The sequence below is a fragment of the Rhea pennata genome, chromosome 1 (genome assembly GCF_028389875.1).
Source record: "Rhea pennata isolate bPtePen1 chromosome 1, bPtePen1.pri, whole genome shotgun sequence".
NCBI classification, from domain to species: Eukaryota; Metazoa; Chordata; class Aves; order Rheiformes; family Rheidae; genus Rhea; species Rhea pennata.
In genome coordinates this window covers 179,706,818-179,732,296 of record NC_084663.1, presented here as the reverse complement: position 1 = coordinate 179,732,296, position 25,479 = coordinate 179,706,818, and the positions used below count along the sequence as shown (strand labels likewise).

At 33.2% G+C, this 25,479-nt stretch overlaps 1 protein-coding gene across 1 annotated transcript in view; it reads right to left on the bottom strand.

Annotated features, from left to right (window-relative positions):
• Positions 1 to 2,635: 2,635 nt before the first annotated feature.
• The window catches only part of DIAPH3 (diaphanous related formin 3), a 229,113-nt gene continuing 206,269 nt past the window's right edge, over positions 2,636 to 25,479 (bottom strand). Inside the window, exon 29 of the mRNA XM_062576182.1 lies at positions 2,636 to 2,970. Within this exon, the coding sequence (XP_062432166.1) occupies positions 2,711 to 2,970 (260 nt within the window). The 3' untranslated portion in view covers positions 2,636 to 2,710. The remainder of the gene's footprint in view (positions 2,971 to 25,479) is intronic.

Below are 25,479 nucleotides of genomic sequence, written 5' to 3'. Positions count from 1 at the left end.
CAAGTGATAGCCTTGATAATCAGTAAAAATGTCTTACTAAACATAACTAGCACACAGCATTAAAAGTGTTCTTTAATTCTTAGAACTGAAATAAAACTAGGATCCCATACAATTTATTCCATATAATTTAGATGCTGAGGGTTATACCTTAATAAAACATAAACATACAGAAACAGAATGCAGACACAATATTTTCAAATTTATTTTTATCTGAACTTATAAGGCAATATAGGTATTTTTCTCATTTAAAAACGTCCTGTGCATTCTGCATTTTGTTTGGTTATAAGGAAAAATTATTAGAGAAAGATAAAATGTAGAAAGAAAACCTACTGTGTACTTCAACTGGACAATTCTGAATCAATCATCAAATTATGACTGTACAAAGAAATATTGAAGGGAAAACAATTACATACGGTATTTGAATGGATTCTAAGAAGTTGTATAGCTTTTTCTTTATTATTATTATTACAGTTATTCAAAAGAAACCAAGAATTAATATGATGGCTGCTTGAAAAGATTAGTTCAGAAACACAATGTCTAAGCAGGACTAAAAGCATTGGAACACACTTCTAAAAGCTTCTCAAACTGTAAAAAGGTGGCTTAAAATCTGTAATTTTAAGTATAAATACCTATTTAAAAATAAAATATGCTAGGCTGCTAGAAGCTCTCTGCTCATTGCAAATTCCAGAACAGTTTTGTAAATTTTATTTTCTTGAATAAACTACACAGTACTGTCCTGAACTGTCAGTTTTCTGTTGTGGATTACTAGCCACTAATTCAAATGAACAAACTTACTGTTTTCAGAACAATGAATTTGTTCCTCCACATTCACTTGATAGGTCACTGTATTATTATTTCAGACAGTTCACCACTCCCAACCCCCCCTTTTTCTTTTTTTTTAGCACCTCTCAGCAATTAAAGACATCCACTAGATGGTTAATATTTTTTTTTCTTTAATATACATTTTCTTTGTGTTTCAGATACTATTTTAGTTAGTCAAATGTAATGTACTTTGCAGATTGTAATTTGTACTGTACCTCATAAATGGCGGTACTAAGTCTTGACAGTCATGGTATAAAAGAGCTTTAATAATATTTGTATTACATACAATTATTGCATACAATTTACTGTAGTAATTGTTCAGGAAATTGTCAATTCCAGTGTGACTCATACTCTACTATACTATGCAGACCAGCACTTGCTACTCATCCATTAAAGATGCATTAAACCCCAACGCTGTGCTATTTTGAGCTACCAAAAGCAGCCTTGTATGACAACTTTGGCCATTGCTTGCAAGTAGGGCTGAAGAGATGACCACCTGATAGGATTTCTCTGCATCTTTACATATCTGACTTCTGTTTATAGCTGACATTTTTTCTAAGCCAAAGCAGGAAGTGTAATTAAAGAATTACAACAGCCTCAGAAACACGAGATTGATTCCCATGATGGCTGAAAAACACCCCATGCAGTGTTTATAGACAGGCCCACTTTCAGAGTTCTAATTAACTTTATTAATGTTTAGTGCAGGAAGTAAGAAGGCAACTTAAACAAGGATATAAAAAGCACTGAAGCATTGAAACACTGGTTTCATGTAACTGCCTCTTATTGAAAGACATATTTTTCAGGATTTTGTAAAGAAAAATAGAGTAATTTGGAAGAAAGATATTAGATAACTAATACACTTTTATTATAAGGAAGCTTTAAATAATGGAGCAAAGATAGTACTAGTAGTTTCCTACTTGATAACATAGCTAGCAATCTTTATGATGTGCTATTAATAAATATGATAGTGAACATGTTACAATGTACAATGACAGTGCGATAAAAGAGATGCAATTATGTGCAAGATTCCTATTGTGCCAGCAAATAAGACTTTACAGGCTACTGGAAAATGAGGTTGTGAAAACCCAATTGCAAAAATCTTTTCCATTATATGTTCCTTTTACAGAAACATATTAACTCACATGTGGAAAGTTAAAAGATTACATTGGTAAATACTCTGAAGAAAGATTTTTCTTCTGCTATGGACACAATAGCAAAGCATTGCATTCACAGAAACTGTATATATTATTTTGATATAGCTAAACTTAGCAGCAGTGATATATTAATCATAAAGTATATTCTTTGCATAGATTTCTTGTTTACTGCCCATAGATTTCCATTTTGTAAATGCATATATAATTCAGCAAGCTTTGGTGCTCTTCAGTGAACGCAAACTGGAACACAGCTGAGAAATTTATATGATATACATTTCCCATCATTATAATTGCAAAGAATGCTATAACGATACTTCTTAGGTGCTAAAATCACTTCAGCATAAAAACTGTAGTACAAAATATAATACTTTTCCTGTTATTTATTGACCCTGATTCCCAGGCATGATGATTTAACAATATTTAGAAGGTATTTTACTTCTATTTTGAGAAGCTCTCAAAACACTGTGGTCAGCAGTGTGTCTACTAAAAGGATTGTGCCTTGAAATAATTTAGTATCTGTTTCTTCTAATATTTTTTGCACGCTCAATAGGTAAAAACATAAAAATCTGCTTACAATGAAGCAATATTGTAGTGTCACTTTGAACAATTTAGGAGTGGAGTATTCACATATTGGGAATTCAAAAATGTGTAATGTCAGTAATGGAAAATTAGAGTATCTTTACAAGATGCAAGCTATTACAGCATATTTTGATTTAATCTTTTATATGATTAGCCTACAGTGCTCGCAGTCTTGCCAGGAGAGCTTCTACTTCTGGAATGGCTTCTCCCTTAGAAGGAGACCCAATACGCTCTGTTTTCTTTTCTTTGTTGCCTTCTCCGTTACAGCCTTCTCTTCTCCCAGCACCCTTGCTCCATGCTGTAGAAGAATTTGTTTCCATGTCGTAAGAAATCTCTTTGGTGACTGGGCTTTTTGTTGAGTTTAAACTGATATTGTGATGTGAACATGACTTCTCTAGTTGTGCTTTCTGGTTCTCTGGGGAAGATAAAACAAAACAAGCCTCACTTCACAATCACAACATATTGAAATTGAATATTTTAATGTGAAAACACATCTTGATCAGACCAAATTTTACATGCAGATGAAGTACTAGAAAGAGGAATAATTGCCAGGGAGGCAGGAAAAAAATACTTCAGACTTCAGAAGCAGTGGGCTTGGCCCATTGGAAATGATACAGAGTTTACTGGCCTTTATTAAATTAGCATATATTTCCTACAAAATCAGGGATAGATGCTGCCAAGATCTTCCCTGCATGCTGGTGTCAACGAGAAATGCACTCAATATTTCACAGTGGCTTCCAAAATTGTATGTAGATAATTATATTTCCTACATGTTTTGTAATTGACCAAATTTTTAAATTCATAAAAAAATCTATTTCAATTTAATTATCCATAATGATAATTTTTCTTTCCTTTATGATCTTTTAAGCAGCTAACTATTAAAAAGCTGCATAACTGGTGCTACTTTTTGCTAAACATTACTGATCTTGACTGTCACAAGGAATGGGACCAGTTTAAGATTCAGGAGCTTTGCTGGATTGACATATAGTAACAGATAGATTTTTTTTTTCCTTAAATCAAGTGATTGTTTTCTAAACCAGTATCTGAGTAATCCCTCTCCTACACCTCCAACTTCTTAAAAACAGCCATACTCAATATTCATGTAACCTTGAACAAGGCTTGAAAATGGCTTCAACAAACTTGACATGACATTTAAAGTTTTTTGGTTATTCGTTGAAAGATGTTCCATCATCCCAATAGTAATGACTTTGGAGCACAGGCAGTCACTCATGACAGTGTGTTTTATGTGAGCGCTGAAAATTCCTACTGAAAACAGCTTGTACATTAAAAGGCAGCTGCTGAAGATATTTACTGCACTGTCATACCCTGACCAGGGGCTCACAGTGATGGATGAGGATTTTACACAGTTTCTTGGACAATCTCAGCAAATTTTAGAAGTATGATCACCTTTCAGCAATTGGAGGAAAATAAATATCTTCTTTCTATCATTTTCTAAATCAGGTAAATAATTCTTAATTAAAATCTAGGAAGAGGTGAATTTTTCACTTAGTTGAAAAACATAATTTCTATTTTATACTATGGAAAATAACACTGAAGATGAAGCAGCACACATTTCATTTTTCCTGAATCACATAAGGCCAAAGATGGAGGATAAACACATCTTTATAATTACACAAAATAAATCCATCATATTTTAGTAAAATAACTGTGTATGTACAGTCTTAAATATATTATTCAATTTAAAATGTTTATTTTTATTTATTTTGAACACATATTTGTAGGCTGATAAAAAGATATACTAACTGAATCAACATACAAAATACCAGCTGTTCCTTAGCCTTTTTTATTTATATTCAGTTGAAGACAGTGTAGGGTTAATCAGAAAAATACTTAGTCTCCCGAAAATCCATATATTTTTAAGCATAAAAAGATTTATAATCAAAGTATAGATGTTGGACTTTAAAAAAGGCAAAGGGAATTAGGTACTGAACATATGCTTTCCAGGCATACGTTCCTCAAGCATACTGAAACCCAAATTCTAATTACTTTGCAATTCAAAGGAGTCTTCACCCCAAAATAGGCATGCATGAGGATTAAGTATGATGAACTAGGCTGAAGAACAGTTGCAGTTAACATTTATGCATTGAGGCCTCAGAGTAAAATCCAGCAATATGTTCCTCAGTTTCTCACATTGCACAAGGGGCAGAGTTAGATGTCTTTAGTGAGATTTAGAACAGCAAAAAGTCTAAGCAGGGATCTACTTCAAAGGAAGCTATTTAGAAATAGTAAATGTTGGGGTAGATTGGGTAGATGGGGTAGTGTGTGTCCAGGTTTGTCTGTAGGCAATTCCTTGCTTCGAAGTTAGCTGTTGTGAATCCCACTCAGAAACACAGAACTTTGCCTGGCACTATTTAGAAAGCACACATACCTTACTCAGAGTCCTAGATTTCATTTTAGTAAATATGAATCTAAGGGAATTAAATGCTGCAGCACTTGAGGTCTATATACCTCTGGTGGTACTCTTCGCATCCAAAAAGCCACACTGAAGGATTGCTTCCATTTAAGTCAAAGTTTAAAGTTGGTTAGGTACTAAGAAGTTTGAAAGGAGAAATTCTCACTATTTTCTCAGAAATACCTTGCTACTTTTTAAAATAAAACAAGAATTATGTTTTGTTAACTCCAAACACTCACACACTCTGTACTGCTTCACGCATTCCTTTAAAGCTTTCATACTTTGGCGATTTGATACCTCACCCATTCCACAAGCATTTCTTTGGATTGTTGCTGCACCTCCCTCCAAAGCTAGGCTATAGTGTTAAAACTGAAAAAGTGCATTTTCAGTCTGTTGAAATGGTAGTTTAAAAAAGCAAGCGTACATCACATCACATATGAATTAAAAACCATGAGGCTGCAAGTTGCTGCAGCTTAGCACCTCACTGATCAGGACAGAAGAATTAGACTTCTTTAGTGTAACAAAGGGTAGGAGGAATAGGGCTATTTATTTGCAGAAATAACACCAAGTTGAGATTAACTGACAAAAGGATACATTGGTATTAATAAATTTGTTAAAAAATAAAGTATTTCTAACCATTATAATAGTTCTGGAATACCTATATAGTAGAAGTAAGCAAAAAAAAACATAACTAGTTACAAGAAGGAATTTGATCTATTTCTGAAAAGAATATTTGATATGGTTGCTTGCAACAGCAGGGAGATGGCTTAGTGACATCGAGCCACCATTTTAATCCAACATTTCTAGAACAAGGATACACATAGAAACTCCAAAAGCCAGACAGATAGTAACAGACTTTTCCTAAAAAGTCCTATAAGGCTTTTCTGTGGTCATTTCATCAGCATATTTCATCATGGAAATTCACTTAGTTTGTGCTTTTGTCAGTAACTATTTTTGAAAAAAAATGCAGAGTAAAATACATGTATTTATACACATACACACTTCAGTTCAAATGCACTTTTAAAGAACTTAATAAAATTATGAAACGTTAAAAGAAAACTATCTTTATAAAGGAACATTTACAGAAGGTCTTGTTAAGAGGAGAATTTACATTTCTGAGATTTGTCTGGTATTTGTCCGTCTAGTGTAGGAAAACCTACTTTCAGGTAGTAGTAAGTCAAAAAATCAAAAAGGCATTAAAATCATTGGATAAAGATATACCCTGTTTTGCAGAAAACTGAAGTTTCTAATGTTTGGTCACTTTTAGTAATATTAACAACAATCAAAAGTTGTCATTCACCTGCATCACAACAATCCCTACTTCTGCAGATTAGAAAAAAAAAAAAGGCAGAAAAACTGAATTCACAGTAAAGGTTCCTAAAGGCAGGCAGGAGTGATAAAATATTTACCCATACTAGTTTTGACTTTATCAGTGCTGAATGCTTCTAGGCAATGGTTAGGCAGAGATCGCATTTTATAGTACTAAAGCTTCAGTGTCCAGATTCCATGATACTTAAATCTTTTTCTTCCCCTTGTTCCATACCTAACTGTTGTGGGTCCTTGACATCTCCAGACCTATTAAAATTTAGTTTTCCTAGATATGAAATTCCTGAGCACTGCTGTTAATCAAAAACATGTCAAAATCATATTCACATAACCTAGAGCCAAATAGCTATTATCTAGATACAAGACTTTTAAAATTATTTTGATTAACAGCAATGCTCAGGAAATTTGGTTGACAGAAATTATGCTTAATAGCTTTCCTTAGTTTAAATGGTGTCCTAGCATAAAATAACTTACAATAGTATGCTTATCATCTATTAAAGGCTATATACTTTATATTCAGAAAAGGGAAATTGTCCAATAATATGTGAACAAAAGAGTCAGTAATGTGAGACCTGCCTCCTGTTAACCTGAGGAAACAAAATACAATCAGTTGGAGATTTTAAAATCCTGCTTAATGCTGCTATATATCACATTTAAGAGTGAACAAAAATGATTGTAAGCGACTTAGTGAAGCAGAGATATGGATTTTTTTTAAAGCCACTAATAAATATTTAAAATAAAACAGTACTTTGAAAAGCTTTATCTCATTGCATAGTTTCTCAATAAAAGTCTTGATATTAAGGACATATTTACTTTTTATGTAAATACTTGTACATTGATTGAAAAATAAAGTTACAAAAACAAGAAGGAAAATAGTACTTTACATGGCACCATATGCTTGTACTATGGTCATATGTCTCAATGTAGGGCTTGATAAAATCACAACATAGGAAAGAATAATTGCAGTTATGATCTCATTACATCTTTTATTGAGAGTTAATCAGGAAAACTATTCAAAACCCCAGTGGAATATTTCTGGTACCTCTGGTTTGTGCTCCACATGCAATATTGCATTTGTGAAGCTATGTCTATGCTAATAGATTTTCTTTAGCCCACACGTACAAACCACCCTTACCACAATTCAAATTACTTCTCCATTATGGGTCATGATGTATCTGAAATATATTCTGGCAGCATGTGCTCACGTCAAGCTGGTGCAGCTTGGAAAAGTAACAGCCCTATCCATAATCCTCATCATCAGCTCCCCAGCATGATGCCATAGCTTGTCTTTGGTTACTAAGCCCTGACGTGTGAAACTGAATGTCAGGGAAATGTTCACTTGATTTCCAAGGACCACACCACAGGAAAAGATAATGTGCTTTTGGAAGAGTTGATGATCTTCCGCACATTACATTGACGTTGCCATCATTCACATTCCTACGCTAGCTTTCCAAGCGTATTTAGACCTTGATTGCATACCACAGGCCATGTCAGTGGATCAGTGTATACCCCCATTGTTTCCATATGCGCCACCTAAATGAAGAGAAGCCCCTGAGAACTTAATGAGCAGATCAATTTCTAATGGATTCCCTTGAATATACCAAGCTATAAAGCAATCCTGGTGCTTTGCTGGAGATATGAGCTTATGTTTCAGCTAGCTGAGAATTACTTAGATTGACTCTTAAGTTTGATAGGCTGAATATGATCACTGCTGGCAGACATTTTTAGAATCTGTGTTTTTAAATTCAAGACAAGACTGAGGCTCTGAATTCCAGCTGCAGAGGCATTTAGCTGCAGCTCTAAAGTAGCTAGTTTGGAGATAACAGGATGCAACCTATCTTTTAGCATTTCCCATTTTATTTTCTAGTTAAAAAAATGGCATTTTTCATTGTCATTTTGAAGTTCCAGATTACAAACTTCTGGCTTTTTACCATGAGAAATGCCAAAAGGAAAATGGATATTTCTTGTTTTCCTCTCCTGTAGAAAATGAAGGGTTCATTTTGCATTGAATTGGCATTCCCATTAAGACTCAATGTACTGGACCCTGGTGAGCCATGATTTTCTTCGGGCACCCAACTTTCCTTAATATATACAGCCCAAAGTCAGCCTTGTGAAATCCATTTCCAAAGCTTGGCACTGGTGTTGGAACACAAAACCTAATTCTCTAAAGTCTACCTTACTACCCAGAAGCAGAATTTAGAAGTAATGAGAAAGACTGCTATAGCTAGAAGCTCCATGTCTATTACATCACATCACTCATAAAAAATGGGAAATCTTCTTGCTGCATAGTATAATGGAAAATACTTAAAATACTTTTTATTGCCACTTTTTATTAGTTTAATATTTTTTTTCAACAATTTCTGTGACTGACAAGAGTAGGATTGAAGAGTGATCCTGAAATCTTAAGGACTGGGTTCCAAAGACTTATTTCAGTTATACCCTGCAGCCCCTGCCTCAACACCTGAAGTAGTGTCAGCTGTACTCAGATGATGTTTGTTTGATTAGTGGTTTCTGACTCCTTAAGACTTCCTTATAGATGCTCACCTGACTAAACCAAACTAGGCAACAGTAGCAACATTAATGAAGCCCTGAAACGTGTTACTGAATTTTGGAAGATTTTTAAAGCATTTATAGTATTTGTTTCATTTAATAGTGGCTGCTTTTCTTGTATAAAAGCTGTGGAATGCAAGGAATAATCACTGTAATCCATAAATTAAATTTAGATGAGATTTACTAAGTTTTCAGAACCAGTGAATATAAGTTTTTGCTCATTTCAAAAGAAAGAAGAGAGCAGGTCAGCACTAAGTGAGGCAAGGATAGAGGATTTATAGGAACTAAATTTCAAAGAAAATCAATTACAAACTGTGAGTAAACTAATTTGTGAAGAAACCAACTATGCCACACCAGCTCCTTTATACCTGGCACTAAAAATAATGCCTTTAAATTTTTTTTTAATCGCTTACCTACCTACACTTTTCCAAAGACTACTTAAAGGTCTTGCTGACCATTTCATTCAATATTTTTTTACAATAATTTCCAGATATACTTTGCATTTGTGTTGAAATGGGACCAGTTTCTCTGTTGAAACTAATATATTCTCATCTCTAATATGGCAACGACTTTCATTACAAGAAATGCAACTTAAAATTACTGGAATTTACATGAAAGTCTTGGGTGTCTGTCAGGATTAAAAGAGAACATCATAGACAAAAGTCTAAGGAAAAAGATTAAGTATTTAGTCAGTTGATGATACCTGTTTCCCTCTCTGAATTTATCATTAACCTCTGAATGTGATTCATACATCCTTCTTTTCAGAGAAGCTGGTGATGGCTGGCTGGATGATGTCTATACCTGGACAGTGTGTGGTTAGGCTATTCACAACACTCAAACTGCCGGGCAGTATGTACGAAGATTACTTTTAAAGTTAGGTGCCTGCCCCTTCAAGTGTCTATCAGACCTCTGAGAGAATTCACGCAAGCTTGAGGGAAGGGACTTCTGAAGGTCTCCACAGGCTGATTCCCTGTTCCACTCTGAATTACAGTGCGTCTTCTCTGCCTTTTTCCTATGTATTCTTTCCCAAGTTTCATTCAGCAGTTCCTAGGAAACTACGTTCCAAAACGGAAACATACTTTGTGGTCATTACTGATTTTTAGAGCACGTGGCTTGAATCACTCTTAAATTTAACTAAATGTCCAGGTCTCTTAATGTAAAATAAACAACTAAATTGGTATAACTTAAATATTAATAAATAGCAAATTAATTCCCTCTTTATTTACATTGGGAAGAAGAGAATAAAAATAAATTGTGATACTATCTACATGACTGAGGCATGCACAGTGGCAGTAAGACTTCTGGAAGTGGCCAGAAATGTTATGCAGCCTTGGTGTCTGTGGAATTACAAATAGAGGTAAAAATACAATTAACACCAACTTTTCCTCTTTTTAAAGACAAGAGATATTTAGATCATTTTAGATTCCTTAAATGTAGTTTATTACTTGTGTTTTTACTTTCTTCTCAGGCAAACTGAAGCCTGCTACTTCAAATTCAGTCTAGAGTTAGTTGAGAGTCAAAAACGATGATTGTATCAGATGGTGATCTACGATCAAAATAGACCAAGACCTGTAGTCTAAAGTCATCCTCTCTCTCTTTGACTGACAATAATTCACATAGACCCCACACACTAAACTTCCACTGATACCTTTAAGCCGTAGATACATTTAGTCTCCAAGTCTGCCTGCACAGTATCTACCTATAGATGAATACTGCTTTCAAGGTACATTTTGATAAAGAATTTAAGCAATACTTATAAAGCTGCTGCCATCAAAGGAAAGCCACTGGCAGCTACAATGAGTAATGATGAATAATATGCTGATGCAAATCCAAAATGGAAAGGAAGCACAAAATTTGTGTCTATCTTTTACCAAATGTTGTGGAAGAAACGCAGTAGGAAGCCCATGAAAAATTTAAAAAATCAACAAACAAAACAAGAAACCTCCTAAATACTAAGCTATGTAATTCTACTTCTTGCAGTTCTAAAAATGCTGTTGTTTGTTAAGTATTTATAAATAAATAAACATTTTGCAAAAAGAAATATAGAATTACATCTACTAATTGCCTTAAGAGTTTAACACCGGATTATTTTTATCCATCATTCCTGGCTTTAAAGATTTACAAACAAAGATCCTAACTATTCTGATAACTACTGAAAACTTTCAATTTATATTCTCTATTTTTAGCCCAAACTTCCATTCCTTGACTTATATGGAGAACCAAGGTACTGGTAGGCTCTATTACAGAAAGTAGTGCAAAATATTTTGTATCATCAGAAAGTGATGTGACATCTCTGAATACCTGTTGCACTTCCTTCCTAATGAATCAACTTGTTTTTTTTTAAAGAGAAAGGGAAATCTAGAGAGTCCTACAAATATTTTTGGGAGAAGCATAAAGGACTGGAGCTGAAAGTGAGTTAGGTACACTGTCATTCACTACTATCCCAAAGATTACAAGAACAGCATATGGCTCTCAGGCTGCTCTTTTAAAAACAGGTCTCTGGAGGCAAACAGAGCAAAGAGAGCGCTGCATGCTGCTGTTGCTCTGACAGGTGAGAGTGTGCTGAATTAATAACCAGAAAAGTATTTATGTAAGGAGAGCTCCAAATCCTAAGTAGATTAAAAAAAAACCAACCAACCAAACAAACAGATTTGCACAACACTGATGTCAGCTTAAAGATAGCTGTGCTTCCTTATAGTGTGGGGGCTTCTCTACAGCACAAAGACTGTTTGTGAAGTCTAAACTCTTTAAACTGACATCCAAGTTTGCCTAATGAATAAACAGGAGATGGGATGAAGAAGAATCATCTTAATTCATGTAACTTTCATCCTTCGAGCACATTTATTGTGGTCCATTCACTGATAAAATGCTGCAGACAACTTACGGCATGCTATCAAGTAGACTGAAACTGTGTAGCAGGAAATACAGTACCTTTTTAAGAAGTTCCTCACAGAAAACTGAATATTAGGTAATAAAGACATATGAAAAGTGATTCATCTGTTGCTAGTTCAAGATTATATATAAATTGTTTTGACAGATCTTCTTTCTCTCTCTCTTTATGTATTTTCAGAGAACGATTTCCTCTCTTTGGGATGGATTGTAAATGGGACTTGTAATTGTGTGGAAGGAGATGAGATACATAAAAATTTCTGTTCTGCATATGATCCAGCAATAGCTGTGTTGGACCCTCAAATGCAAATGTGACAGGTCACTTTGAAGACAGACCAGGATCTTCACAGAGTGTACACAAGAAAATATTTTTTAAAGATTTTTTTTACTGAATCTTGACTTAAATATTCCAAATATCATTGAATTATCATCTGGTACAAATTCTAGATACATTGTCATGACTAATTAACTGTTATTGTGCTATTGTGAATTCAAAATGCAGTGTTTAACATCATTAATGATATGCATTTTTCAAGTAATGACCAACTTTATTGCCCTATATTACAATGATTAGGCTTAGTAGCCACTTTACTGTGTGAAGCTTTACTTTAAACGTCAGAACTGCGTGATATTTCCAGTTTCCTCTTTCCTTAATTGACTGCACAAAATTACTGTTTAGCCACAACCAAATATCAGAAGAGCCCAGCTAACCAAAAATTAAACTTGTATAAGAGAAGACTTCTTTTCTATTTCAAAGAATTTAAGACACTATGCATTAGAATACGTAATTTGGGTAATATCACTTAGAGATAAGCTTAAAGTAGAACAGAGAACCACCATCAACAACCCCCCCCCAAGACTGAAAAAGGAATATTTTTCACTTTTACACGCACTGAGAACTGAAGGCAGAAAGCAGTTCAGAGCTCCCAAGGCAATGAAACAATTCTGATACATAGACTGGTTTTCCTTTGTCTATCCTAACTTACAAAGTAGTCTTCAAAATGTTCCTAGTTCAAAAGGTGCTGTAAAAACAAAAGGTTAGAGATCATCATGGTATATTAATTATGCAAAAGAAGCCAAGCTGAATTTATCAGAAGCATCACTCTCCAAACAGGAAAAATCTTCCCTTTTTATGACAGAGACGGTTAAGAAAACATTTATGGTAATGCCAGAGCATCTGCTGATTACAGTCAAAGCTGCAGGATGCCAACATTAAATCACTGAACCATCTTGACAGCTTCTGGGTACTCAAGTCACATTCCAGTAATAATTTGCTGTGAAATTTACCCAAATCTGAAAATTAGTCAGAAAATGTTTACAAGAATATAGGTGAGAGTCAATAAAGCAGATAAAAAATTGATTTGCATCTGAAAAAACTTATTTAAAATAAATGCTCATCCCTAAGACATGAGAGTTGCATTTAAAATGATTAATCTTTTAAAAAAAGACTAAGCCCTTTAAGAACAAAATATAATTTCATCATCCATTTCCTATTGCCTGAGATCTATTTTTTTTGTTTAGAATGTTAGTGTGCTTATTTGTTTAATATAAACACAGGTTAGCAATTTGAAGAAGGTCTGAACCATATAAAATCAATTTTTACCTCCGGACACCTGAGGATTCTGCACAGAACAATATACTTCATTGTAAAGGTTTAATTGATGCATCTATGTGCTGCAGAGGGTGATTACTTGAATAATAAGTATGAGATGTGTGATCTGGTTGCTAAGCAAATGTGAATAGGAAAAAAAAGCCCAAGAAACGACACAATGATTAATCAAGGTGTGATGACAGGATAATTATTCTGTGAGCTGTCATGTTGAAGGACTTGCAGAACATTGACCTGCACATGATCACACATCAGAAAATTGCCTGAGGGGTAATTAAAATAATAACACACAAGTCCAGTCAGTCACGAAGAGAAAAATACATGCTTAACTTACCCTTCTGTAGCATGCATGGTTAAATGCATTCTCATGTTAAAGGTATATGTTTGAAACGCAAGAACTCACAGGACAACAGCTTACACTGAAGACCATTGATGTTTATGACCGCTGAAGTTAATCTGAATTAGCACTAATACTTTTATTTCTTCAATAACTCTGGGCATTTAACTAAATATTATTGAAAATATGACACATTAAAGCACAAAACCTGTAAACTAAGTTTCTGTACGTAGTTGCCATTGTATATCTAAATTTGATAAAAACTGTATTATATTTCACATGACTGTTTTAAGACTTCCAATACTTTCAAGACTTTCACGACAGATTTTTATAGATTTAAGACTTGCCTAACACATTTCCGCTTCTCTCTCTCTAGGCTTTTGTTCAACTGTTTGCTACATCAGTCTGTATTGGCACACATCCCCCTATAACCCTATGCTGTAGCTCAAAGCACATGGCTCCCAGTCACTCCCAAATCACACCAAGTGTTCTGTACATCCTTCTTGCATGCACATATGCAGACACACTTATATACATATAACTGTCTTTAAACTAGCCATTGACAGTCTTGTTATGAAAGAAATTATCTTCATATAGCCTCACATCTGTGCTCTTCATCCTGCTTTTTGCGTGAGCTTTGCAGACTGCATGGAATCATTCATGGTTATGAGTTTGTGACTATAGTGATTATAGATGTCTACTCAGTGCAGACACACTCACCAAAGCAATCTAGTTCTGGCAGCAAGATATTTTATGATGGAAACTATTTGATTGCTCAGAAGAAGAGTAAATTCAGAAATATCATCTTTTTTTTTTCATTACTCCCTATTTCTATAAAGATACAGCAAAGCAGCTAATCAGTTTTGTGGATAACCTTTAAATATTCAAGACAACTGAGATCACTAGAAAAGAATTTTTGGAATAAGATCAGCATATAGATTATGTATACACAAATTCACGTAGACCAAGATGTCCATTGGTTGCCTATATGTCACACTCTCATGTCTCATGATCACCGCACAATTCTAAAAAAGGAAAATTCTTTTTCTTTCATCCTATTCTAAAGAAAAGCTAAAAACATCTTTTAGGAAGCATAGTACATATAATAATTGAAATTGTCTTAATGACACTTCTTCCTAGAATGAATACATTTTCTAAAAACATTGCCAACTCATCAATTAAGTTACCGAGGCTAAATATGCTACAGTTATATTTTCATTTTTTTCTTGCATCTTCATTAGTGCTCATTTCAAAAGAGTAATACTATACCTAAATAGCTTTGATGTTGTGAACAAAACCAAATACCATTGAAATATATGCTTACATTCAGCACTCACTATGGTCTAAGTAAAATTTATTAAAAAGTAAATCTCAAACACAGAAACACTCATTCCAAAGTAATAGCCTATAGAAAATTAATTTTCAGTTTTGTGTTATAAAAAAATTCCATGTATGATTCACAACATTAGCACACATTCATAAAGAATGACAATCCAGCAAACTCCAAAGAAATCTGTAAAAAAAATTGTAGTAAAAAATACTAGGCTAGATATTTACGTATTTTTGTTTCAGAAACATGAGGAAGTTTATAAGGGAGAAAAAAACAAGGAATATTCTCTACCTCTAAGAATTAAACTATTACAAGCAAGAATTTATCTAGTGTCTTTATTTTAAAATATTTGCTCCTTCTAAGCTTAATAACCACAGAGTTTTACCACACTTCAAGCTTAAAATCAGGACATTTTCAATAATTTGAAGTGAATTTGTAAATTTAACTTTATTATTATCTAAGAGTATACAAGCCAAAAGTTTGATTACATTTGCGTAGGCACACCTTCCATTTCTTTAAGATAACAAACAGGTTTTTGGTGGCAATGAATACTCTAAAGCATTCACAGAAATTCTTTCCAATAGAGGGAAGTCTAATATACCTGGGCTTATTATAATGGCTATTACGAACCAAATTCATTGACCACAGATACCTATGTACTGCAATTGGAGAAATGAAACCATCTCTTTTCTTTGATATTATATGAAATTAAATTGATTAGGCTTATTTGAAACAAGGGAGCGTGCTTAGTCCTCTTGTGTCCTTGTGCCTGACCAAAGACCATTGATCCCAGTGTGAAATACATTGGACTAAATTAATTTGCGCTCATTGCCTTAGGCCCCCTCCACAGTCAATGAGGAGAAACAAGCACTTCTAGAGTGTGGTTCAGCTCTTCCTAATGTAGGTATCTAAAACAGCTGAAGATGACTAACTTGGATGCAAAAGCCTGCACTCTAGGCATCTAAAACTAAAAGTAGTGTAGTACTTTTAATGGTTATAACTTTTGTATCCAGAAAGCTCCAACTTTTGACTTGAAGCAAAACCTACATAAATGGTAGACAGCAAATTTTACAGACTGCAAGTTTTTCTCTCAGAGAGAAGATGAAGGAGGGAGAACAGGGCAAGATCTCACAGATTCAACATTACTAAAGCTTGATAGAACATTATGAACTTTTATAGATATATAAGCTGTAGAATTTCACAGTGTTTTTTTTCTGGATAAAGAATAAATTTGAGTAAGAATAGAATTGAAATAAATTCTTTTCTGTTTGCTGTTGTGAATTGTTTGGATATGTACAGCTAGAACTCTGGTTTTTATATAATATACCAACACGAACCATAGAAGGGAAAGTAGCCATTATTAAATTAAGTCATTATTTAGCACAAATTTCTCCTTTTATAAAAACCTTTCTGTTCTGCAACAGTTTTTCTAGGTAGGCATAGATCTTAAAAGTATTTAGGTTCCCATCTCTTACAGACTTGTGATACCAATATTTTTTTATAATTTTGCAAGTTTCTGACAAGTTTGATACATTGTCTAGGGTTTAAAATTGACCTATGAAGTAAATAATACCTACTTCTGTACTGATAAATGGAATACACGCCTCACATGAAAATCATCACTGACTTAAATTGAAGTTGAGTTAGATTTAATCCAGGCCTACCAAAAATTTTAAATATCAGCAATATAATTTCAAATTTTGGAATTTCACAACCGTGGAGGACCACAGAATTTATTTGTAGTCTTTAGGGATGAAGATATAAATGTGATGCTTTGCATAACCAAGCAACTCTGACATTTTTTGATATTTATTACTCAGATGCCTGTGTTTGAATTCTTGTTAATTAAGAGACCTAGGTTACTAGATGAAGGAATTAAAGGAAAAGTGATTTAAGTCCCATGCAAATTTTACTAATCATCAAAAAAAAATTCTATAACAGTGCTTGTGGAAAGTATGCAGCAAGTTTAAAAAAAAGGTAAAAATAGTATATAATGAGACAAACTATAGCAGCACCTGTTATTCAACACTGCTTTAATTCATACAGACACTTATTGCCATTCAAAACACATGGTAAACAAAAAATTTTCATTGGATCTTATCATCATATTTTATGCATATATTAAAGTTTATTTGCCTGTCGCTTGTAAACGTACTAAATATGATGTTAAATTTGAATTATTCCATAAAACATCAAGCTAAAGCATTAATAAAGAAAAGCATTAACAAAAGTTAAAGTTCCACCATGAGAAAGGCAATAATAATAATAATAAAAAAAAAGGTTATCTTTGGTATGAAATGAATACAGGCAGCTACTTAGGCCTCAGTTTTTGCACATCTCTGGACGTAAATCTTGTTCACTTTTCCCTATGTTTAACAGACTTCTATACTATATTCCACCTTTAGTTCACAAACAAGTCTGAGTGATTCCTGTCTATCAGAATTAAAAAAGAAATGTCACTTCCCTTGTCAAATTATGTACAGTTCCATATTCTTTCACACGTCTAAGAATGATCTGTTCCGCACAGAAGAGGTCCTGCTAAAACATATCTTAAATATAAGAGACGCACTTTCATATGCATGTACCTAAACCACCACTGGTATGCATTTCTGTTATTTTTGGAGAACAGTGACTTGTCACTGCTTTAAGGATGAAGCGAATGTGGTTAAGAAAAGACAGTACTGTGTGTGTTAGTTCAGTAATAACAGAATTGTTTCAGCTGCACTCTGTTTCCCATGTGAGAGTTTAATTCTAAATCAGGTCTTAATGGAAGTGCAACTTACCACCTAATTCTAGGACCTTCACCAGTTCCAGTATCAACTGACTGTTTTTTTACTTCTAGCTTTACTTGTTTTTAAGACAGATTTATTTATAGTTAAAGAAAATGGTAAATAAATATTTTACTGGGAGATAGAGTTAATTATGTATATTTATATAAAGTATTCATAACTATATATGTATTGGTCTTAGATGACATGATGTCTTAGAAAAATTAATGTGAGCAATTATGATGAATGAGAAGATTTTGGAAAATCTATTTCAGCTGCTTAATAGTATGTAGGGAAAAGAAGGACAAGGAAAGACACGGTATCCAAATTGATGAGAATATAGATCTAGGGCTCAAAACAGCACTTAAATTTTATCCAGACTTATTTGGTTTGGAAACATGTGAAATCCACTAAATGGGATCATTTACAATAGGAAGTTACAACACAGTAAGATGCTGGCTCCAGTTTAAGACAGCACTCAACCACTCATATTTTCTAGGTTTGGAAAAACATCTCAGAGAAAAGCTAGAAATGAAGAAATTCCATACCTGTGAAAATATCTTTTAAGTCTCGCAGTTGTAGTATAATTTTTGATCAATGCTTCATATTGCTACTCTTTATTAGCTGAGCTAGTCAGCTAACAACCTAATTAAATAACCTTTATTATTACTAAAGCATGAGATTTTCATTGGGTTGAAGTAATATAAAGCTATATACAGCAAACAAGTTAAGTATTTTATTCTCAAAAATACATTAATTATTACTTCTTGATATAAATACAAGTACTACAGAGTAAAACAAAATATTCACTAATGTTAAATCACCACTCCTGGAATTCTAAATTCTTTGAGATGTAAATATACATGTGATAAATAGTGTTATTACAAACAGGTTATCAAAGACAATATAGTATGACTGTAAAGCCTTTTTTTAGCTATTAAAGTCATCATGAAAAATGGTTTTCATTGAATAATTCTCATATTCCAAAAAAAACCTGTAAAATATAATAGCAGATTGAATATAAATAATCTCACTATTCATCCTTACAATTTACAGCAAATTATTTTTTTAATCATTTTTATTATTCATTTCATTAACAGGTTTTATTCCGATAAACAGGAAACATTAAATTTGGCCTCATTTGAAAAAAATAGGTCTTCAATGTAATACACTTCAATGCATTTTTTTTTTTTTTTTTTTTTTTTTTTTAACTGAAACGCAGGTTTGTGGTAGAATGCATACTGTTGCAAGTAAGACAGTGGTAGCTGTATCACACTTTATTGGTAGTCAGAGTTTTTTAACAAAGCAAAATGAGTAGTAGGAGAGAAAACACCGTTATTTAAGACAAAAAAGAGAAATAACACAATAGATGGAAGCAATTAAAAAGATATTCACTAGTACTCCTTTTAGTAACATGCATTGGAAAATATCTACAGTCTAAACAGTGTGATAGTATAATAAAATTAGATACATGGTTGTGAAAAATAATGCCCCAGAGAAATAGAAAAAATGCAAAGAGAAACTGTACCTTAGATGATATTTTATATGGAGGACCTTCAATTCTTTTAAGATAAACTTCCATCTCTGGTCATAAATCATTTGATTCTAATTACAACTAGGCTAACTGATGACATTCTATTCAGTATAAAAGTATCCAGTTCATCCTTACCACATGTATTGCTTATAAGCAGTTGTAAGAAAGAATTATTTCCCCAAAGTAAACAAAATCTTATATACTTGCTCCCCCCAACTAGCACAACCAACAATAACATTGTATAATAACTACTGTTCATTTCAAAAAAGTGATTTTTTAAATACAACTTTTAGTTGATTTCAGTTAGAAGAAATACCAGACAGTTATTAATGGTACATTACTATAATGTAAAATTAGGGCAGTTTAAAAACCTGTCGCTTGATGCAATTACTGTATCACAACGGGAGGAATAATTTCTTGTGGAGTGACATGTTCCCTTATGTCACAGCTATTCTTCCTTTACAAAAGCTGTTACTTTGATGGGGAGGACAAATGCCTGCCATATATTACTATGCAGTCCATTACAATAGGTTCATTCATATTTATAATACAATCTGTGATGTTGATGCAATCACTTTAGACTTCACTGTTATTTCAAACAAATCCATAACTGAAAAAAAGGCAGGCTGTTGACAGGAGTTAATGTGGGTTTTACTCTGTTTACAATTGCTTTCTAATCTACTAAATGGCTGTGAAAATTGATGCACTGTTAGAAGTGCTTTTATACACTATTACAGATAAAGGGCTGTTATACTGCAGTAATCTCTGTAATGCTAAATTGAATTTTCAACATTGTTTTTTTTGTTTTTACAATTTGAATGTGACAGGATAGGCTACTCAATTTATGGTAAGTTTAATTCCATCAATTCAAAGCATTTTCCATTTTTATTAATTGAGATACCAATTATTGCTGGAACAAAGTTAGACATAAACTTGTAAGTATCAAAAATATATATTTTAGGAAAAATCTATAGAGGGCCAAAACATGGGTATGAGTTACAAAATTTTACAGTTGAATTCAGGATCAGTTGAAGAGATGCAAGTGAATCGTCAGCAGGTAAAGCATAATAGCATACAGCTTGCAGAATTGCAGAAGCTGGAGTAAGAAGTGTCTCCTTCTGTGTATTACGACAACGCCTTCGCCACATAACACTTCAAAATATGGCTAAGCTATTCCTAACTATTCCTACCTATGACTGAAAGGTTAGATTAGGAAAAGATGAATATCTACATAATATTGAGAAATATAGTTTCCTGGAAACTAAACTTTTAGGAAACATTTTATTTTTGCTAAAAATATTCTAATGCATTGAAAAATCAAATTCAATAAATTAGAACATTAAATATTACATATTTCAGGAATATCTATAAGAGTATGACAATGCTCAGTAATACTATTCTTTTCTCTTTTTACAAAAGTATAAAGAACATAATGTATATAGTTTTATTTTTACTAAAATTGCTGCAAGAATCACATTGAACCTGTTAGAATGGTTAAGCATTTAGGAACAACTGTATTCTATAAATAGATTAAATATGTTAAATTATCAAATACAGTCTTCAAAGTAATGTTAAATATTTAATAATCTAATCAAGTTGCATTACTCTACTTTTCTGATGAAAAATAGGTAAGATTCTCAACATTTCATTCTGTAGACGATATACTTCATAACTGTTCTCATACACATTTGAATATTGAATATTGAATTTTTCCACACTCTCAACATTGTGAGTTCCATGTTTTTTCTCTATCTTTAGCATTTGACTAAATGCAACTATTTAATTATCATACAAAATTTTTACTGTATAATTTTCCAAAGATTTTGGGGGTTCCTCATTCAGTGAATGTGTTTTAAACCATCAACTCTGATTTTCACGTTATCTAAAAATCTAGTGCTGAGTTTCAGTTTCACCAGCCAGCTAGCCTTTTTCTCTCCTCTCCTTACTCTTCATTCACTCTCATCCTCTTTCTTGACAAATTTTCTAGCCCAGTTGCCCTCTCCCTGATCAAGATTAATAGTTCTAGTCTGCCAGAGCCTTGAAAGTGAGGGACTGGTCTTCTCCCCCAACAGATGAGTTTTAGTTCAGTTTCTTTTTTTCTTTATATATATATATAGTTTGGTTTCTTTTTTGAATGTGGGGCAATAGAGGAGAAAGGGAATATCCTGAGGCAAGGAAGATGATCAAACTGAGACAGAAGTCTGTAGAAAATTTAACCTTAGGAAAAAAAGATACACTCAGCAGGCCTTTTTGTGCCAGTTCTTAAATTGTCTGATATTTTCCACTGTGGTTTTCAATTTCATATGCCTTTGCATATGAAATTTCTTTTTCCTGCATACAGTGAAAGGTATTTAAAGACAGTGAGCATACAAATCAAGAAGACAGTAGGGAGCCTACAGTCCTGAAAGGGAAGAGAGACATAAAAAAACATACCGTTCTCTGGTATTGTCTAATTACAGAAATCTTGAGTCCCTCTTTATGGCCAAATTAAAACTGGACCAAATCTTATCAAAGGAACAGGAGATCAGGTCTCTCTGTTATGTTGCACAGACAGGCTTAGGGACTGTACTATCATGAACCTCAAGGTTTGCTCATATATGGTAGCACTGGTTAGCAAATAACAGGTCCAAAATGGACTCTCCAGCCTGTTGACAAGGACCCTCTCATAGATGATCATAGATGACCACAGTATGAAATCTTTCTTAAGCTCTCAGTCAAAAGCTTTTTAGAAACAGTTGTGTTTTTATGAAGAGTTTCTATTACAAAAAACAGAATTTTCTTGACAGAAGGTTTCACAAAATTTGTAGTTCTTTCTCACATAAAGTACATTCATTTTGCTGTCATATAACCAGGAGAATTGCCCCACTGGACATTTAGTATCAACCTAACTGCATCTATAAACTTCCTTTGACATTGATCAGACTATTTGCGGCACAACTGTGGGAAAATCTTTGTTTCCTTCTACAACATGGAAATGGGATGACGTGACCCAGTCGTAATCACAAATTCCAGACCAGGTTCACATTCTAAGATAATGTATCATCTGTTGTCTGAATTTTCTGTCTTTGTTATCCCACAGCAAGAGAATATGAAGCAGAGTTCTATGTTCTTTATGTTCTTATCACCTCTTATAACTTCAAGCATGTGACTTATATCTACTCCTGTCTGCTTTTGAGGTAAATGGGATAATTTAACGTAATATGTCTGTCAATTGCTACCATGCACAAGAGCATTATCAACAAGTTTTCAAAGTTAATGGTGCTGCTCTGTTAAAAAAACACAAATAAAACAAAAACATTCATATATAGTATTGCAGATTTATGTATTGCAAACTGAACAAAAGGGCTTGGGAGAAGGTGTAATAATACATCCGAGATTCCACTACTCCACATATCTCCGTACTGATATGAGAAGAAGTTTTAGAAACTTTCAAAATGCGACTTATCAACTTGAGAATGTTTACAAATATCTTGGATTTTATAATATTGTAAAAATAAGACTGTATAACTTCATCTTTTTTATTCACTAAGAAATACATACATCTATACTTATACAAATATAACTACAGGCAGTATTAGATATGTGCATCTCTGTACTTGAACACAGCAATTGTATGATTTCCAGTCTGATGACTTAGTAAAGCTCTGACAAAAATGAAATAGTTAAAAAAAATTCAGAAGTATATTTCAATATCAATGTTGCAGTGCCAACTGGTTCATGATGTGCAACTCACTGAAAGTAAATATGCACATTATATCCCTCAGACATTTTAAGAAGCATGTTTTTCTTCCCACAAATGTTCCTTTTTCCTTAAAACTGAACTGAGATTTCTAACTTGGAATTGCTTTGCTTTCAACACACTTGAACAAACTCAAACAAATACAGTTACAGACATGTTATATTCTGAGTAGTAGATCATGCCTTTCAAATTAGCACAATGGCAACGAAAGTTCCTAAAATTAATGCTAACATTTTGAGGAAATACTAATGGCAAAAAAGCAGAAATTTAGTAGTAATAAAAAACTCATCCACTCATCCTAAAGGAAAAGAGATTTCAGAGATCAACTATACATCTCTAAAGGAGACACGCACTTTGGATAGAAGTCATAATGAAAGTAGTAGCAACTGAAAAACAGAGTTCTTACCAGTATAGAAAACGATACTGTATGTCAGGATTGGCTGGTCATTAATGAGTTACAACATCCAGCATAATTCTGGAAAGCTGGTTTTATTGTTTAAGTACAAAAGACAGGACAACTTAATAGACTATACTACACTTGTTAAAGCATAAGCATTTCCTCTCTAGTAGGTCGAAGTGCACATAGCAGACCGACACAGAATTCTGTAAAAGCTTCATTGTTACAATGCTCTAAAGAGAGTCATTATTAGTAAACCATAATAAACCTGACTGATTTGAGATTTGTGGAAATTAAAATTACTTACTTTGAATAACGTACATAATACAAAGGATTTAAACACTAGGAGTAGAATTTTGTACATATTTAACAGAAACAGACATGTATGATTACAGAGAAATTTGACAGTATTTCACAAATACATGTATTTGAATATCACAGAAGTTGAATAATACCATAAATGACAGAAGTTGAATAATATTATAAATGAACTGCAGTTGCCAAGATTTTTGAATTTTGAAAAGGAGGTTTTTCTTGAACAACAGGTTCATAGAACTGTAAGATCTCAGTTTTCTTTAAGAATAGTGAGGTAGGAATACGGTAGTTATGCCATTTAATAGTTCTTTCTTTTCCTCCTTCTAGCATATAAGCAAGCTAAAATTTTGTGTCTATCCACACTGGAATCAACCTGAAATATTAGAGAGAGCTTTCTTTAGAAGTTCATATAAAACTCCTAAAGTTAAGAAATAAGCTTGTCCTCAAATTTGCACTAGATTAAGTTCTATGTCTGTTGCCAAAATTATTCACTGCAAATGAGCTTCTAAAGTATTCTGTAACAGGCAGAAGATATGGACATTTACTTTCGTATACTGAATGCTTAAATATCACCTGGTCCTTAGATATGTTGCAGACAAGCATCAACTACAGAAAATGAAACCGGAGGTGAGTATAGACAATCATCTCCTGCCCCTCTTAAGAGTCTGTAAGTTCATTCACTGAGAAAAGAAGTGCTAATCAGAGACAGGGAATGATAAAGAATAACTAGAGTGGTTGAAAATATGTAAATTTATATACTTCTATTGAATTCTAAAATAAATCTAAACTGAGAAGGCCATCTTTTGCATCCTAAACTTGGTAAAGTACCTGCAGATGGTGCCATGTATACTCTACACCACTAAGTAGAGGAATGACACTTTCCTATCATGACATTTCCTATAGGAAACACCACACAATAGATCAGAAATCTCAGGAAAGATTCATACAACCTCTCTGTAAGACTTTAACACTGACTTTTAACTATTTATACATACAGGAAGTTATTCTTTGCAAGGCCTAAACAGATTCTAGAGAATGACGAAATATCTGGATGGTGACAACTCAACTGAAACGTTACTACTTTGCTCTGTTGCTTGAATAACTGCAGCTTTAAGCTGCAGCCAGTGGCCAAAGTTCTCCTACCTATCTTTATCCTGATTAGCCTCTCTAATTCATGACAGTAGTCCAATTTAGTTCCTTCTTTCAGGGCATCGTTTTCACTTTGCTGCATATTCCCTGTACTTCTTATTCTACTTACATGAAAATATTAGTAAAAAAAATGAAATATAGGTCTAGCAAACTGATTATATCTCATAAAATCAGACTGAAATCTAATCTAAATCTTGCTTCAATCTGCCCTAAGTGCAAATGTTCTGTAAGTACCTCTATACCACTTAGTTGCCCTTGGTATGTTTCGTAGCTAAAATCGACCAACTATCACATAACATTTTTATTTGAAAATTTGATTAGTGAAATTTAGCTTTAAAAATCTAAATCTATTTCACTTTTTAAATAAAATATACTTCCTGAAATGCTATTCAATTAAAAGATAAAGGAAATGATGATTAATGGGCATAAGTAGTTAAGATCACAGTGAGTAAGATTTTAGTACACAATATTTTTAATGCTTTAAGGTAATGAAATTTACAGTTTTGCTTTGGATATTACATTACAAGAATTACTTTGCACTAAATGCTCTTTCAAATAGAAATACATG